Source organism: Mastigoproctus giganteus, chromosome 6, assembly GCF_048544385.1.
Source record: "Mastigoproctus giganteus isolate SK-2022 chromosome 6, ASM4854438v1, whole genome shotgun sequence".
NCBI lineage: Eukaryota > Metazoa > Arthropoda > Arachnida > Uropygi > Thelyphonidae > Mastigoproctus > Mastigoproctus giganteus.
The window spans coordinates 71537719-71556136 of NC_143580.1; the positions used below are offsets into that span (position 1 = coordinate 71537719).

The 18418-nt window shown below is 36.6% G+C and overlaps 1 protein-coding gene across 1 annotated transcript in view; it reads right to left on the minus strand.

The window, feature by feature from the left end:
- The window catches only part of LOC150084403 (sialin-like), a 179914-nt gene that overhangs the window by 49586 nt on the left and 111910 nt on the right, over nucleotides 1-18418 (minus strand). Inside the window, exon 7 of the mRNA XM_090376216.1 lies at nucleotides 5053-5208. Within this exon, the coding sequence (XP_090232342.1) occupies nucleotides 5053-5208 (156 nt within the window). The remainder of the gene's footprint in view (nucleotides 1-5052; nucleotides 5209-18418) is intronic.

Genomic DNA, 18418 nt, shown 5'->3' on the forward strand with positions numbered 1-18418 from the left:
CTGACAGTCACAAAGGAAGTAGTACCCAAATTGCATATACATGGAATGTGTATCTAAGAAAAAATTGTCTGTAAAAAACAGCTGTATGCGATAGATAAAAATGGTTAAGATTTTTAGCATTAGCACTAAAAGTATACCCAGAAATACTATGAATTTTGGAAACATCAAAATCTACACAGACCAGTGTTATCACTTGCTTGCACACTCGTTTTCTGAAGGTAAAACTCATGCTTTTGCCTTTAACAACTGTGACATCTCTCTTCATCATGCAACTTAGAACTCCATGATCATGGGTAATGATTAGGTACAGAATATGCTTTCCTATAATACTTTCCTTAACATACTGTGATAAATAACAATCATCTCGTTGATTTAAAAGTTTCGTCCCTCATTACAAGTTCCCCTACCACTTTACCCAGTCAACAAGGAGCAAACTAAAATTGCCAATCAGAAGACATTCACACTTGCTCATGCATTCCATCTGTATACAGAGATCATCATCATACTCTTCACAATCTTCTAGTCCCTAGCATACCACCCAAACTCTTGCTTTCCCTTTTCTTCCAACCATCTCACACCACAAAGATTCTATTCATACGTAAGTTCCAAATCTGGAAATACTGTACTTTTGTTACACCCAGACTGCTTTTGATAAGAAATGTGATTTCCTCTTACCCTTTCTATCAACCCTATCTCTCCTAAATACATGACACAGTTGAACTCATCAACACATATTTCTGGACAGCACTAAATTTCTGTTTAGCCCTATTATTAGCATTAGCATTAGTAGAGGCATTTGATGCAAGAAAGCAAGCTTATGCAGCATCAGCCAAAAAAAAAAAAAAACCACTTCCACTTCACCCCTCTGTTCGTTCAAAATACCTGTCCAGCTGAGCCTTAAACTTATTTAGGCTATCAACTTCCACGACAAGGGATGGAAGTCTGTTCCACCAACCAACCACTCGCTGGCTAAAGGCAAATTTCCGCACATCTATCCTACATCTGTCTTTCCTCAATTTGAATTTATGCCCTCTCAGGTGATTATTCTGAGCGAGAGGAAGAATCCCATCAGCATTGAGCATGCTCAAACCATTCAATGCTTTATACACCTCTATCAGATCACCTCGCTGGTGCCTAGTCTCCAGACACTGTAATTTGCAAAACTTAAGCCTTTCTTCGTAAGAGCACCCCTTTGTTCCATTCACTAATCTTGTTGCCCTTCTCTGTACTCGTTCCAGCAGCTCTACATCCTTCTTGAAATGAGGCCTCCAGACCTGTATACAGTACTCTAGGTTTGGCCTGACCATTGCCTTATACAAGGGAATAATCACCTCCTTATCCCTGCTAGAAAAATTCCTATATATCATTGACAATACACCATGAGCTACTCTTGCAGCCCGTCTGCACTGCTCAGAGAACTTCATATCTGCCTGCACAACCACCCCCAGGTCCCTTTCATTCTCTACCACTGTCAGTGTAGTACCACAGAGTTGATACGTTGCTCTGGGGTTGCTGTTTCCCATGTGTAGTACTTTACATTTGTCAATGTTAAACTTCATTTGCCACCTCTCAGCCCATCTGCTCAACCTTTCCAGATCCGGTTGCAGCAGCATAGTGTCAGTAGTGTCCTTGACAACCCTGCCTACCTTTGTATCGTCTGCAAACTTCGACATTAAGCTTGATATACCATCATCAATATCATTTATGAATACAGAAAACAATAATGGACCCAACACTGAGCCCTGAGGGACTCCACTAATAACATTAGTCAACGATGAGCAGTGTCCATTGATTACCACTCTCTGTCTTCTCCCCCTCAGCCACCCCTTTATCCACATCAGCAATTTGCCTCCAATGTCACACTGCTCCAATTTGTGCAGCAGTCTTCCATGTGCAACAGTATCAAAAGCCTTTCTAAGATCCAAGTATATAATATCAAAGTTATTCCCTGCATCCAGTTCCTTTGTAACTGCATCATAGTATCCAATCAAATTGGTCAGGCAAGACTTCCCCTTAACAAAACCATGCTGTGTCCGAGCTATAACTGAAGTCTTGTCTAAATGATCCTGCAGTGTCTCTTTAACTAGTGCCTCCATTAATTTTCCTGGAACAGAAGTTAAACTCACAGGTCTATAATTGCTTGTGTCAGCCTTTGATCCTCCTTTGTGAATTGGGGTCACATTTGCACATCTCCAGTCTGCAGGTACCTCCCCTGAGTCCAAGGAAGCTCTCATAATTATGGCTAAGGGTTTACTTACTTCCTCTGCTGCCTCCTTTAATATAACTGGATAGATCCCATCCACCCCAGGTGCCTTTCTTGTGTTTATCTTCAACAGTTTCTCCTCCACTTTACTCTCAGTTATTACAAGATTCTCTAGCTTACTGCTAGAGTTGAATACACCCCTGGCTTTCCCCTCGCTAAATAACTCCTCATATGTGAATGTCGATGCAAAATATTCATTTAGTTTGTTAGCTACCTGAGCAGGATCATCAACAGTTGACCCATCGATATCAAGTGGACCAATCTGATTCATCCCCTTCCTTCTAGAGTTTACATAAGTAAAGAACTCTTTGCTGTTTTTCTTTGCATCCCTTGCCAAAGATTTCTCGTACTCTGCCTTCGCCTGCCTAACCTCCTTTGTAACTTGGTTACAGATCAACTTGTATCTATCATACGCTTCTGTGTCATGTGTTAATTTGTATGTATCCCATGCATGTTTCTTCTCTGCCATATGCCTCATCAGTTCATCTGACATCCATTTAGGCCTAAACCTTGAACAATATTTCTTAGTTGGTATGTAAAGCCTAGTAGCTTCCAAGATAAGTTCTTTGAATGCTTCCCATTTTGAATTTGCTGTTGGTAACATCATCAGTTGGTCCCACTGTATAGAATTTAAATACTGTCTCAGTCCATCGTAGTCGCCTTTACGAAAGCAATAACCGTTCCCTTTACCCCTAATGGTAGTTATCTCTTTGAGTAAATCCCACTTCAGCACACTGTGATCACTGCCACCTAGTGGTTCCTTTATCTGCAGATTCTTAATGCATGAAGAGTCACTGCTGATAATCAAATCAGGAGTATTCCTCCCTCTAGTTGCCTCCCGAACATGCTGATGTAGAAAACAATCATCCAATAAATCCACAAAAGCCTTGCTAGTGTGTGAGTGACCAGCCCCCAAACTCCAGTCAATATCTGGGAAATTAAAATCTCCCATTATAAGACTCTCTGATTTACTGGCCCACTCTATTTCCCTGTACAGTTTCTTATTATACTCATCAGAGTCATTAGGCCTATAGCACACTCCTACTCTCAATTTTGATCTCCCAATGCTTATGTCACACCAAACTGACTCGACACTGCACTGTCCTGCGATGTCCACTGGCTTCACTTCCTTATGTTACCATCAGTTGTCCTACATTTACCAGGAGTTCAAACTCACTGATTTTAATGACTACACTCCCTCCTGACATTACTGTAGACACTGCAGTTTAAACAAAGTGTACTTGTGTTGTTTGCTATCATAACACATCCTTTGAATTCAGGCAGGTTTGCTGCCCTAGTGTTAGTAACCAACATAACCCGTTGGTTTTATGTTGGAAATATGTTTTAAAACCAGGCAGACAGACCCTGGTTCTAGTCTACTTATCCTTATTTAACAAAATGTTACCCATTTCCCTGAAATAAAGTTTCCCAATAAAATTACATCCTTTTGAATAAAAGCAGCCTGCACTGATAATTTTCTCCTGAGGTCTGAATCAAGAGTGCATCACCTGGCACAAAATCCTGATCCTCAATTTTATTGTCTTAAGAACAACTACACACTTCTTCAGCGATTCAATTGCATTTAGTAGTACACCAAGTTTTAGTTTTAGTCTGGTACCCTTCTTGCATCTAGTGCACAGTCATCAACTGAACCAGATAAACTACTAGACTGTCCTCTGAATACATGCCACATGCTGTATAAGCGATGAACACTTGACACACAGGGTAATTGCCTATGACCATTTCTATCTGATTTATGACAACCTTTAACAAAGTATTCAAAGTGGTTCTCATAGCAATCATTACTAAAGTAAAAATTTAACTTACAAAATATTTCAGCTGGCAGTCATCCAGTGGTTAGTATGCATAAACACAAGTAAGGAGGTCATGGGTTGAAGACCACATGCTGCTGTGAAAATTGCATGGCCACTTTGTGAATTGTGGCATCAACAAAAATCTGGCTGCCCTTAATAATAATTAACATAATATGTAAACTCTTCTGACCTCAGCCATATCAAGAATAAATAGAAATTCATTTATTTATTATTACAAAATTAACTTTACAAAACATTATATTATAGAAGATTACTTTACAAATTTATAGAAATTAAATACTTTAAAAAAAATTTAATTTAAAAGACAAAATTGAGCAAATAACAAAATTAATTTTCTATCTTAACTCCTAAAATAAGCCTCTTTTTTATCCACCAAAAAGAAGAAACTTCCACCTGGTATTGTGGAAGTAGGCAGTTTGAATAAATTTAAGGAAGGACTGGACAAATTATTACAAAGGATGGCAAAGTGGACAAATTTTTTTATTTATATTTTTATTATTTTTTTTAACAGCTAATGCTGCAACATGGCTTCCTTGCATCATTTTTCCACTACTATCACTAAACTATACCAGAAAAAAAAATGGTGCATGTGCCAAGCATGAGTAGTAGATGGTTTTATATGAAACATCCTTTGTTGCAATCATACCATTCAACAAATGGCTAAAATCAAATGGGTAATTAGGTTATTGGCTTGGATTTCACTAACTTCTTCCTAAGGGTATATTGTACCAGTCACGGAAAATGTGTCACACACGCTAATCACACTACTAGTGAGTGCTTGGCACAGACTAGTGGTGAGAGTGTGGGAAGTGCCACTGGCGGAAGCCAAGAATGATGTTACTTCTGTGACTCATTTTTTTGTGACTGATCTAATTTACTCTGCTTATGCGCCCAAGGATGTTTCACATAAAAAAATGCTTACATTTAAAAACTTTATCAATTCATTATCCATACCTGCAAAATTAGGAGACATATCTATGGGCATAGCTCCTTCACCACCAGAAGACAAGCCAAACATTAAACTAGATAATGCTAATAATGCTACTGCTGCTGTCCGATTACAACCAGCAACAGGTACAAATGTCAGACAACACGCTCGGCCAATAAAAGCTGTTCAAAAAATTAAAAAAAAAGGGAATAAATTTAGTAATAAAAATTATTGAACACAACTAGCCAGAATCAACAACAAAACTTATGTATGCTTACCTTTTTTATTGGAACACACAAATGGGAACAAAAACCTGCTTGAATAGTGTTTATTAGGCTCGAATATTTTATTTTGTTAAAAAAATTTTATTTTCAGTTTTTAACTGGATATTGTTATAATGATCATGGTTTATATAAAATTTATCCAATTCCTCACATCTTGAAATTTCTTGTGCTATACCTAATTTCTATAATTCCCTTGACACTCAGTCAAGTTTCTCTAGGAAACAATCCTCTAATTTCCAAACAGCTGATTTTTTCATAGTATAAACTGACTTCTTTATGGAAGAGGCTTTCACCAGCAAAGATCAACGTGTAATACCCATTCAAGTCATCATCTGGGTTATGAATTAATATTCTTAATTCACTGCATGGGGGGTCCCTACTGGGTTTGCTATTTTCTTCTTTGTATTTGAGAAACTCAATGCTAGTGCCCATTTTCCAGCATTATACAACGTAACAGCATCCGCTGTGGCAGATATAGCTCTGGTCCCAGAGGAGGTAACTATAATCAATGATTCTACTGTCACACAAACAGGAAATATACTCTGCAAAACGTACAGGCAGAATAGCACCAGCATTAGGTGGGTGAGAAAGTTGCTAGCTTGGGGGGGGGGGATACATAGACTAACTGATAAACAATAGCTGCAGGCAGAGGTGAAGGTGATTTCTGCACTGCTTCTATTGGAATGAGCGGCAGCCTGGAAAGTAAGGTGCTGGAGTTTGTTTGTTTGTTTGTTTTAGAGTTTTATGGCGCATTAGCATCTAAGGCTATAATGTGCCAAGTCAAAGGTGCTGGAGATTTCAAGGACTGCTGGGAGTCAATGTGGAATGAGTATATACATGAGCTGTGTTAGGGTAATTAAGAATAAAAACAGATGTATGTATACTTGCATATATACTAATGCTAGGAGCATAGTAAATAAATTTGATGAATATTAAGTTCTGGTCAAGTCATAAAATGCAAACATTGTACAGACATTGGAAACATAGTGACATTAAGGGATGGATGCAGAATTTAAATATGTGCAACGGGAAAGGAAGGGGGGCTATGCTCTTTATTAAGAAGAAGACAGAATCCAAGGCAGTGCATCCAGTTAACACGTGGCCAATTTGGTGTGACAAAGACATACTGGGAAAACTAAAATTAGGCATCTAAACCAAAAGACTGTGGTGAGTATAATGAATGTCTCTACAGATAAACAGAAATGGCAAGTAAATCAAAGTACTATAATGGGGGATTTTAACTTTCAGATATTGACTGAAAGCTCTGGATTGGCCACTCACACAGCAGCAGCATACTAGAGAGTCTAAAAAGGAGAGCAATGCTCTTGAGTTGATTATGAGTAGTGATTCTTCATGCATTAAGAATCTCTAAATAAAGGAACCACTAAGTTACAGTGATCATAACATATTGCTATGGGATGTATGTCAAGATATAACTACTGTAAAGGAAGGGATATAGCTGTCATAAAGGTGACCACAGTGTTCTTAAACAGCTTTTAAATTCCTTTCAGTGAGACCAACTAATGATATTACCAACTGCAAATTGTAAATTGAAAGGAAGCATTTAAGGAAGTAATCAAGAAAGTGGTCAGGCACGAGGGTGCAGTAGTACATGTGCCTTGAGTGACCGGGGTTCAAGCCCGTGATTGCTAAATACATTGCTGTTTCTTGTATTCTCTCTATCTTGTGAACTCCTCTGACTGTGTAGTCGTCCCGGAGTATAAACAGAAAATTTATTTATTTATTTATTTAATCATAGAAGCTACTAAGCTTTTTATACTGATTAAGACATATTATATTATGCAAGGCTTAGACCTAAATGGATATCAGATGAACTGATGAGACTAGTCACAAATAAGAAAAATGCATTGGATGATTATAAATTACCAGGGCACTTAGAAACCTACATAAGTACAAACTATTCTTCAAACAAGTCACTATAGGGGTTAGGCGAACTAAGGAATATGAGAAATGCTTGGCTCAGAATGCAAAGGAAAGTAGCAATAAATGCTTTGTTTATGTTAACACTATAAGAAAATAAACGGACAACATTCACTCAAAATATATATGTATGGCATGACTACTGATGATCATGTTCAGATCACTGACAAACTAAACATTTTGCATCAACGTTAACCCACAAAGTTTTTAGGGATGTAATTACCAGAAGTGGTACACCATGTTATAACTGGGAGCTAAATGATTTTGGGATAACTTTAGACGAAAGTGGAAAATAAATTATTGAAGCTAAAACAAGGTATCTGGAGCTGACAGTATCTATCCAATTATATAGAAAGAAGCAGCAAAAGAGATAAGCAAACAATTTGCCATAATTACGAGAGTATCCTTGGGTTCATGGGGTCCCTATAGACAGGTTTGTTTGTTTGTTTGTTATTTGAAGCATTAGCAACTAAGGCCATATTGCTCCGGGATATGCGGTGGTCATTCCCTGACCTTTCCACATCCTCCGTATTTGGTGGTGACGGGCTCGAACCCCGGTCTAATCAAGAAGCGTGTGCTATGTACTGCTGCTCCTTCCCACCTGGCTACGGAGGCGCCTCCTATAGACAGGAGATGTGCAAATGTCTCTCCCATTCACAAAGAGAAATCAAAGGGTGAAGAATGATTATAGATGGTGAAGAGTAATCAAAGAGTGAAGAGTATCAAAGGGTGAAGAGTAATCAAAGGGTGAAGTAATTATAGACCTATAAGCTTAAACTCTGTTCCAGGTAAATAATAGAGTCAGTGTTTAAAGAAGTATTTCCGGATTATCTTGAAAGTAACTGAGTTTATGAAAATTACAGCATGGATTTGTTAAGCAGAGACCTTATCTGGCCATTGTAGTTAGCTACTATAACACAGTAACAAAGGAACTGTGTGCAAAGATAATTTTGACATTATATACTTGGATTTCAGCAAAGCTTTTGATACCATTCCACATAAAAGACTGCTGTACAAACTGGGGCAGTGTGGCGATAATGTAAATTTACTCCTATGGAACAAAAGATTCAGCTAAGTATCAGAAGGCACAGGGTGGTTATAAATGGACACTGATCTTCTTAGAATAACAATGGAGTCCCTCAAGGTTCACTGCTGGGGCTCTTAGTGTTTTCAATATTTATTAACAATGTTGATGAAGACATATGAAGCTTATTGTCTAAGTTTTCAAAGGACAAAAAAGTTTGCAAGATGGTTAACAATAGAAATCAAGGTATACTACTGCAGCAAGACCTAGAAAAATTAGGTAGCTGGACTATGAAGTGACAATTGATAATTAACATTGATAAATACAAAATAATGCACAGGGGTAGATGTAATTCCAGAATAATATACCAATTGGGTGGTAACACACACAAAAAAATGAATAACACTGATTGGCAAAAAAAAGTTTTTATAGCTCCCTGTTAAAATTCAGGGTGACTCTTGTAGAGTTGATGTTGCTGAATTCAAATATGGCAACCATACTGCTGTAACACCAATTTTAAAAAAAGTTTTTAGTAAAAAAGATTTCATATTTTTTAAGAAAATGTTACATACAGTATTAAATATTGAACAACAGGTATATTAACCTTATTCTATTTACAAAAAAGTTTATCTGATAACAAAACACTTATTTTGTCGTTTTTTGCTTTTTATATTCATCCATTGGTGTCTCCCGTATGAGATTCCAACAGTAGTCTGTCAACATATTTGGCCATTTTCCCATTTGAGAAATATCTTAGTGAAACCTTTCACCATGTTCATTGGAGACTGCTCCCAAGTTTTCAGGAAAAAAGTCTAAATGGGAATATAGGAAATGAAGCTTGAATGGCAGGTCTTGGTTTTCAGTCATTAACCCATGATGAATATTTGATGAAAACTAAGAGTGATGAGAACTTTTTAAGCACGTATGAGTTTTTGAACATATCTCCTATGAGAATCTGTCAAAATTATTTCAAGGAGGAAATTGATGCTAACCAGTATAATCATTTTATTGCACACAACCAGATAGAGTGGGAAATAAATACCCATCACAGAATACAAGGCTAGGAGACTGAATATCATGAGTATACATCAACATACAATTAGATGCTATAACAAAAGGAAATTAACAGATTATGTTAACAATTATGATAATGGAAAATTAGGTGTAACCTAAAATCAATTAAGTTTTCTAAAAAAAAGTGCAAACTAAGTTATAGTTAAAGTACAAGTATAATGAATTAAATTATAATGAATTTTAATTTTAAATTTTAATAAATAAGTAAAGTATAATGAATGTCTATACAGATAAACAGAAATGGCAAGTAAATCAAAGTACTATAATGTGGGATTTTAACTTTCAGATATTGACTGAAAGCACTGGATTGGCCACTCACACAGCAGCAGCATACTAGAGAGTCTAAAAAAGGAGAGCAATACTCTTGAGTTGATTATGAGTAGTGATTCTTCATGCATTAAGAATCTCTAAATTACTAAATTTGTGCAATATTTACATTAAAGTAGCATTTAATTCATCACACTGCATTCCTGGGAATTAGAATATCTACATACTAGTCAGAATTTTCAGCTTGCAGGAACAATTTTTTGAAAAATGTTGCCGTTTTATTGATGTATTGTCATATTCAATCATATTCTATAAATGGCTTTATAGTCATAGTCACACTCATTAGTTTATTTTTTAATTTGGCTATAGATTTTGTACTTAATATATGTAGAACCTTTGTACCATTCAAATTTTGCCATCATTTTCACAATATCGTAGAATGAGTAGTATGGGAAATGCTAGTGTTTTAATTTTGTAATAGGGAGATCAAAAGTTTGAATCAGGTAGGTTGGCATTAGCTGGATAACTTTATTATATATTATAATTAACTTACAACTTTCAAGCGTAACGGTATAGCCTAATATATATAATGTAAACTTGGTAGTGTGGTAGTATTATTGGTGCATAACTGGTGAACTGGAGTAGGATTATTATTGCATTTAACTTTTGATTTAAAATTTTAAGTATAGTTATTAGTTGTGATTCACCAACGTAATTGGTGAATCACAACTAATAACTTGAATTTGTTTGTTACTTGTCATTTATAACTGCTTAAGAAACTACATTTGACTTCTGCCATCATTGTTTTGAATTGATAAGAACATTCAAATTTTGCTGCCATTGTCAGTATTGTTATAGTAGTGAGTGCATGGCAGAGGAATTCTGGCATTTTAATTAATAACAGCTTACAGACATAAGAGCATATTGTAATACATATAACTTACACTTGATAGAAGATACAAAATAAATACATATAACTTACACTTGATAGGAAATATGAAATAATTATACTGTAAGCTCAATATATATATATATATATATATATATATATATTAAATGTAAGTTTAAAATAAAAGTTTAAGTGGATGAAAAAAGGTTTCAGTTGATTAAATTTATAAGTCAGGTATGACAGATGCACCTAAAAGTGCAGAGCATTAAATGATGCAAAAGTATATATATATGTATGTATGAATAGATATATTAGATAAAGTATGCATAGATGGAGACGAAAATTACACAAAGTGCCAGTGACTAGAAGGGTAAGGATAGTAGAAAAAGAAGTATAGCAGATATGTAAAAGGTGAAAGAATGTTAATATCCTAAAAGTTATGATGAATTAAAAAAATTACGGGCTGAATTACAAAGCCAATAGAAGGTGAGTGAACTGTAAGGTAAAATTATTAATAATAAGGTAAAATATAATACAAATAAAATAAAAAGTGGTAGAGCTGTCATCAAATATGGGGGGACATATTTAGATAAAAGTCGAATAAAGGTAAGACAAATATGCAGAATCTGATGTCAACTAAAGTAAATATTGATACATGGTCAGGTATTTCATCAGGGAACTACACCTGACCATGTACCAGGAACTGAATTACTATACTTGTCTATAGTAGTAGAAGAAAGATAAAAGGCCAAAAGGAAAAAAAATTAAATTAGCATATTCTTATACAGTATGGACAAGGTAGTCCCCAATGCAGTGTCAATTGTTAAGGTAAATATAAGCATCAAGTTAGAAAAACACATAGTTGAGTGTTTTCAGGAAGGGAAAAGGTGTTCTCAATAAAAATATGTAGGCTTTTGTGTAGGATTTAAATGTAGTAATTTTGTGGAAATTAGAATTAAATAATTTGGAACAAGCACATGGCATAAGGTGAGGTATTAAATTGAGGATAGGGAAGGGGAAAAAGGAGTAGTTACGTAAATAAAGACGAAAGTAGCGATAGAAGGGGGATAGTGGAGGAATGTTCATATCGCCCTCGTATACACTAATAGTTTTACGAATGGGAAGAAAGGTAGAAACAGATAGTAGAAAGATAAAAAGCAAAGAAAAAGTTGTTAAATCACACTGGGCTAGCTGGAGTTGTGAAGCCCAACCTTATAGTAAAGGCTCTGGCTTTGTAAGCTTAGTATCAAAGGGAGCTAATACCAAACGTTTGTATTGCGAGGAAGAAGCAAATGCAAAAAATGTGTAAGTCGAAACATGCCAAGAAACGAACTGAAAATGAAACCAACAGTATAATAAGAAAGTGAATGATACCTGGAATTTTCAAGTAATGTGTAGCAGAGGTAAGCTGGTGAGAAAAAAATGCGTAAATGAAGGAAAAAGGCGGGGAAATACAACACACACATTTAGCAGAGTAGATGAATGTATGTCAACCATAACCACATTAGTAACATAGCTACATGATGAAGCAATTTATAGCAGCATAATTGACTTAATAGAGAGCTGTGAAGAAATGGGAAAATAGTGACCTCTATTGTCGTATTTTGAACCAATAAATGCATGGGGATACATAAAATTAGTGTTATTAGTGTTAGAAAAAAGAAATGTGGTTGGAATAATAGGACTTTACCATAATAAAGTCGTAAGATATACAAAAATAAACATATAACAGTTCATAGATAAATAAAAAGTGTTGAACAAACGATGATAAAAAGAATGCAAATCAAAATTGATAGATGGTAGACAAAGTGATATGGCTACAATATATTAAGCTGACAATTGAAGTTGTATAATCTCATATAAATCGAAAAATTACCAATTAGGGAAGTAATTGCTTACATGTCTAAACATAGAAAGAAGCAAATATGTGAAGAATCATATAATGTTCTGAGATAGAGAAAAGTTAGATTAATAATTATAATCTGTAGTCCACAATGGAGTGAACCAATATTGAAGTGATATCAGTAATCATTACTGTAATCGATAGAATGTCTTAAATCCAAGGGAAATTTCAGATATAAATCCAAACGTGAAAGGGTGTAGTAAGAATCCAATGTTGAAAGAACAGTAAGTAAGTCCAAGGATATAGAACTAGTTTAAATCCAATTGTGAAAGAATATGAAATAATTCCAAGGATATAAATAACTGGGTGACTTTAGACCCAATGGTGGTGTAGTCAAGGATCCAACGAAAGAGCAGGAAATAAGTCCAAGGATACAAAATTGGTTTAAATCCAGAGATGGAAGGACATGAAATAATTCCAAGGAAACAGATAACTGTATGCCTCTAGACCCAATTGTGATGTAGTTAGGAGACTGTATAAAGTCATTTATACTAAATTAGTAGAAATATCAAGCCACTAAAATCCTAAGACGGCTATACAATTTAGGTAGAAAACAAATCCAGAGGTGGATATTCAAAGGTAGAGTAGTAAGTTACCACATCTTGTGTATAGTGTATAATATTACTAATGATATTAAGAGTAGGAGACCGGCAGAATTACTTAACAAGTACAGGTCACTGATGAAAAAAAGCCATGAATTAGGTTTGAATTTTAAAGTGTCTGCAATTCTTCCCAGACACGATAGGAGGGAGTATATGATGACAGCCTTGTCGATCAATTCGACCATGGAAAGATTGTGCAAGGCTCAAGGGGTAGAATTTTTTTCAGCCTGGTCTGTACTAGCTAACATGAGAGACTGCTTCTACAGGGATGGGATACACTTAAATAGAAAGGGTGCAAGAATATTTGCTGATGCTATCGAGGCAGTGTTAGGTGGTTCTTAAAACTACTAGCTTGAGGGGATACAAGGACTAATAGATTAACAGTAGCCACTGGCAGTGGTGAAAGTGATTCTTGCACTGCTTCTGTTGGAATGAGCAGCAGCCTGGAAAACAAGATGCAGGATATTTCAGAGACTGTTGGGAGTCATTGTGGTACAAGTAAACACATGGGTTCTGTTAGGGTAGCTAAGAATAGGAACAGGTGCATGTATACTTGCGTGTACACCAATGCTAGGAGTTTGGTAAATAAATTTGATGAATTTGAGGTATTGCTCAAAACATCAAAGACAGATATTGTTGGGATATCAGAGATGTGGTGTCACACAGATATAAGGAATGCAGAACTGGAATTTGGGGAGTACAATGTGTACAGAAAGAATAGACAGGATAGGAAGGGAGGAGGGGTTATGCTATTAGTTAAGAAACACATAAAATCCAAGGAAGTGAAGCCAGTAGACATCACTGGACAGTGCAGTGTCAAGTCAGTTTGGTGGGACATAAGCATTGGGAGATCAAAATAGAGAGTAGGAGTGTCCTATAGGGATAATGACTCTGATGAGTACAATAAGAAACTGTACAGGGAAATAGAGTGGGCCAGTAAATCAGATAGTCTTATAATGGGGGATTTTAATTTCCCAGATATTGACTGGAATTTGTGGGTTGGTCACTCACCCACTAGCAAGGCTTTTGTGGATTTATTGGATGATTGTTTTCTACATCAGCATGTTCGGGAGGCAACTAGAGGGAGTAATACTCTTGATCTGATTATCAGTAGTGATTCTTCATGCATTAAGAATCTGCAGATAAAGGAACCACTAGGTGGCAGTGATCACAGTGTGCTGAAGTGGGATTTACTCAAAGAGGTAACTACCATCAGGGGTAAAGGAAGGGTTTTTGCTTTCGTAAAGGCGACTACGATGGACTGAGACAGTATTTAAATTCTATACAGTGGCACCAACTGATGATGATGATCATGTTACCAACAGCAAATTCAAAATGGGAAGCATTCAAAGAACTTATCGTGGAAGCTACTAGGCTTTACATACCAACTAAGAAATATTGTTCAAGGTTTAGGCTTAAATGGATGTCAGATGAACTAATGAGATATAAGGCAAAGAAGAAAAATGCATGGGATACATAAAAATTAATGGGTGACATGGAAGCCTATGCACATGGAAGCCTATAAGCTGGTCTGTAACCAAGTCACAAAGGAGATTAGGCAGGCAAAGGCAGATGAGAAATCCTTGGCAAAGGATGTGCAGAAAAACAGAAAAGAGTTCTTTACCTATGTAAACTCTAGAAGGAAAGGGATGAATCAGATTGGTCCACTGTATATTGATGGTTCAACAGTTGAGGATCCTGCTTAGGTGGCTAACAAACTGAAAGAGTATTTTGCATCTACATTCACACATGAGGAGTTATTCAGGAAGGGGATTGCCAGAGGTGAAGTAACCTCTGGCAGTGAGCTAGATGATTTTGTAATAACTGAGAGAAAAGTGGAGGAGAAATTGTTGAGGATAAACATAAAAAAGGTACCCAATGTGGATGGGATCTATCCAGTTATATTAAAGTAGGCAGCAAAGTAAGTAAGCAAACCCTTAGCCATAATTATGAGAGCTTCTTTGGACTCAGGGGAGGTGCCCATAGACTGGAGATGTGCAAATGTGACCCCAATTCACAAAGGAGGATCAAAGGCTGACACAAGTAATTATAGACCTGTGAGTTTAACTTCTGTTCCAGGAAACTTAATGGGGAGGCAGTGGTTAAAGAAGCACTGCAGGATCATCTAGACAAGACTTCAGTTATAGCTCGGACACAACATAGTTTTGTTAAGGAAAAGTCTTGCCTGACCAATTTGATTGGATACTATGATGCAGTCACAAAAGAACTGGATGCAGGGAATAACCTTGATATTATATACAGTCTGTCCTCGTATAGCACGATAGTTGCGTTCCTAGAAACCCTTGTGCAATGCAAAATCGTGCAATATAAACAACAGGCCCTATGGGAAAAGTAGGGTTAGGTGCCGACCATCCAAGATTGAACACACATTTGGAACCAAAACATTACCAAACACAATAAATAATCGGGTAATTTTAATCGTTATAAAATACGTAAGTATTTTATAACGATTAAAATACGTAATAAAAATAATATTATATTATAATAAAGTATTTTTAGTATTTTTTAATACTAAAAAAGTATTTTTTACGGATAAAATACGTATTTTATTCGTAAAAAATTTATTATATTAAATAAAATAGTCGTAATAAAATACTTACGTATTTTATAATACGTAAGTATAAATTATAATACGTAAGTTGTAATAAAATATTGCTAATGCTTTTGCTTCTATCGTAAGCAAACTTGCTTTTTGTTTGATTTTCTATCCAAAGAGATGACAGCCGTTCCATCTCTTCCTATTCTTTGTGTCTTAATCTAATGGATTTTAATTACACTTTGACTTGTTCCCGCTATGAAAGTTGTTTTTATTTTCTCTGCATTCTTTGTAATTCTCCGCGTTGCTTCATTTAGGTCTGTAGCACGTGCAATATCACATGGTCTTTCATTTCGCTCAAAGCGTTTCACAATTTCATATTTTTTCTCTATCGACAGAAGTGGACTGGCCATAAGCCTTACGGGGGAAACCACGGTGGGCCGGAGGCCGGTGTGATTTTGGCCATAAACACTAGTATGAGGCCACTACAAATTTTCCCGGGTAAGAATTTTTGACCCAGTCCGCCTCTGTTTATCGATATTGCTTCTTTTTTTTCTCTCTGAATCTGCAGTGTCTTAGCCAGGACGCTTCCTTTTCACACCTTTTAAGTATTTTACTAATTTTTAGGGAATAAAGCATAATTACAAACGAGGTGGCACGCTTGATACACAGAAACAAAGCTGCGCGCGTGTAGCAACTGAATAAACAACACCGTAAAGGCCGAGATACACTATTAACACCTCACATTTTACTAAAGCACATTTCTGGGGGTTACTACCATAAAACAATAAAAACAATTTCCAGTTGCGTTTCTGCTAGCAGAATCTGTTATAAACTGGTAGTAAACTCCATCTAATTGCATTTGCGATTATATCGATAGCTGGAATTGTGTTGGTTTTTACGTTATTATGGTGAAATGTGTTTCCCCTTCACTGATATAAAACACATAAATACATTTTCAGAATCTTCTTCGTTCCTATCGTGTTGCGTTCAGTTGGGGTGATTCCGCATTCGACTGCCATTTCTTGTAAACACAAAGGCGAATCGTGTATAAGCGAATTCGGTTCGTGTTATATAAGATAACGTTCCCTATTTATAAATCGTGTATGATCGAATTCGTGTAATGCAAACAAGTGTTATACGAGGACCGACTGTACTTGGATCTTAGAAAGGCTTTTGATACTGTTGCACATGGAAGACTGCTGCACAAATTGGAGCAGTGTGGCATTGGAAGCAAATTGCTGCTATGGATAAAGGGGTGGTTGAGGGGTAGGAGACAGAGAGTGGTAATCAATGGACACTGCTCATCGTGGACTAATGTTATTAGTGGAGTCCCTCAGGGTTCAGTGTTGGGTCCATTATTGTTTTCTGTATTTATAAAGAATATTGATGATGGTATATCAAGCTTAATGTCCAAGTTTGCAGACGATACAAAGTTTGGCAGGGTTGTTAAGGACACTACTGACGCTATGCTGCTGCAACAGGATCTGGAAAGGTTGAGCAGATGGGCTGAGAGGTGGCAAATGAAGTTTGTCCATTATTGTTTTGTGTATTTATAAAGAATATTGATGATGGTTTATCAAGCTTAATGTCCAAGTTTGCAGACGATACAAAGGTTGGCAAGGTTGTTAAGGACACTACTGACGCTATGCTGCTGCAACAGGATCTGGAAAGGTTGAGCAGATGGGCTGAGAGGTGGCAAATGAAGTTTAACATTGACAAATGTAAAGTACTACATATGGGAAACAGTAACCCCAGAGCAATGTATCAACTCTGTAGTACTACACTGACAGTGGTAGAGAATGGAAAGGACCTGAGGGTAATTGTGCAGGCAGATATGAAGTTCTCTGAGCAGTGCAGATGGGCTGCAAGAGTAGCTCATGGTGTCTTGTCAATGATATACAGGAATTTTTCTAGCAGGGATAAGGAGGTGATTATTCCCTTGTATAAGGCAATGGTCACACCTTGAGTACTGTATACAGGTCTGGAGGCCTCATTTCAAGAAGGATGTAGAGCTGCTGGAACGAGTACAGAGAAGGGCAACAAGATTAGTGAATGGAACAAAGGGTTGCTCTTATGAAGAAAGGCTTAAGTTTTGCAAATTACAGTGTCTGGAGGCTAGGCACCTGCGAGGTGATCTGATTGAGGTGTATAAAGCCTTGAATGGTTTGAGCATGCTCAATGCTGATGGGATTGTTCCTCTTGCTCAGAATAATCACCTGAGAGGGCACAAATTCAAATTGAGGAAAGACAGATGTAGGATAGATGTGCAGAAATTTGCCTTTAGCCAGCGTGTAGTTGGTTGGTGGAACAGACTTCCATCCTCTGTTGTGGAAGTTGATAGTGTAAATAAATTTAAGGCTCAGCTGGACAGGTATTTCGAAAGAACGGAGGGGTGAAGTGGAAGTGTATTTTTTTTTTTTTTTTTTTTTTTCTGATGCTGCAGAAGCTTGCTTACTTGCATCATATGCCTCTACTAATGCTAATGCTATCAACTTCTACAACAAAATATGGATGTTTGTTCCAGCAATCAACCATTTGCTGACTATAAGAAAACTTCTATACATCTATTCTGCAACTGTCCTTCCCCAGTTTGAATTTGTGACCCCTTTTGTGTGTAGTCTGAGCAAGAGGAAGAATCCCATCAGTATTGAGGTTGCTCGATCCATTCAAAGTCTTAAACATCTCAATAAAATACCACAGGTGTCCATTCTCCAGAAGCTGCAATTTGCAGAACTGAAGCCTTTCTTGGTAAGAGCACCCCTCTGTTTGTTCCACTCACCAATCTTATTGCCTTCTCTATACTCGTTCCAGTAGCTCTACATCCTTCCTAAAATGAGGCCTCCAGACA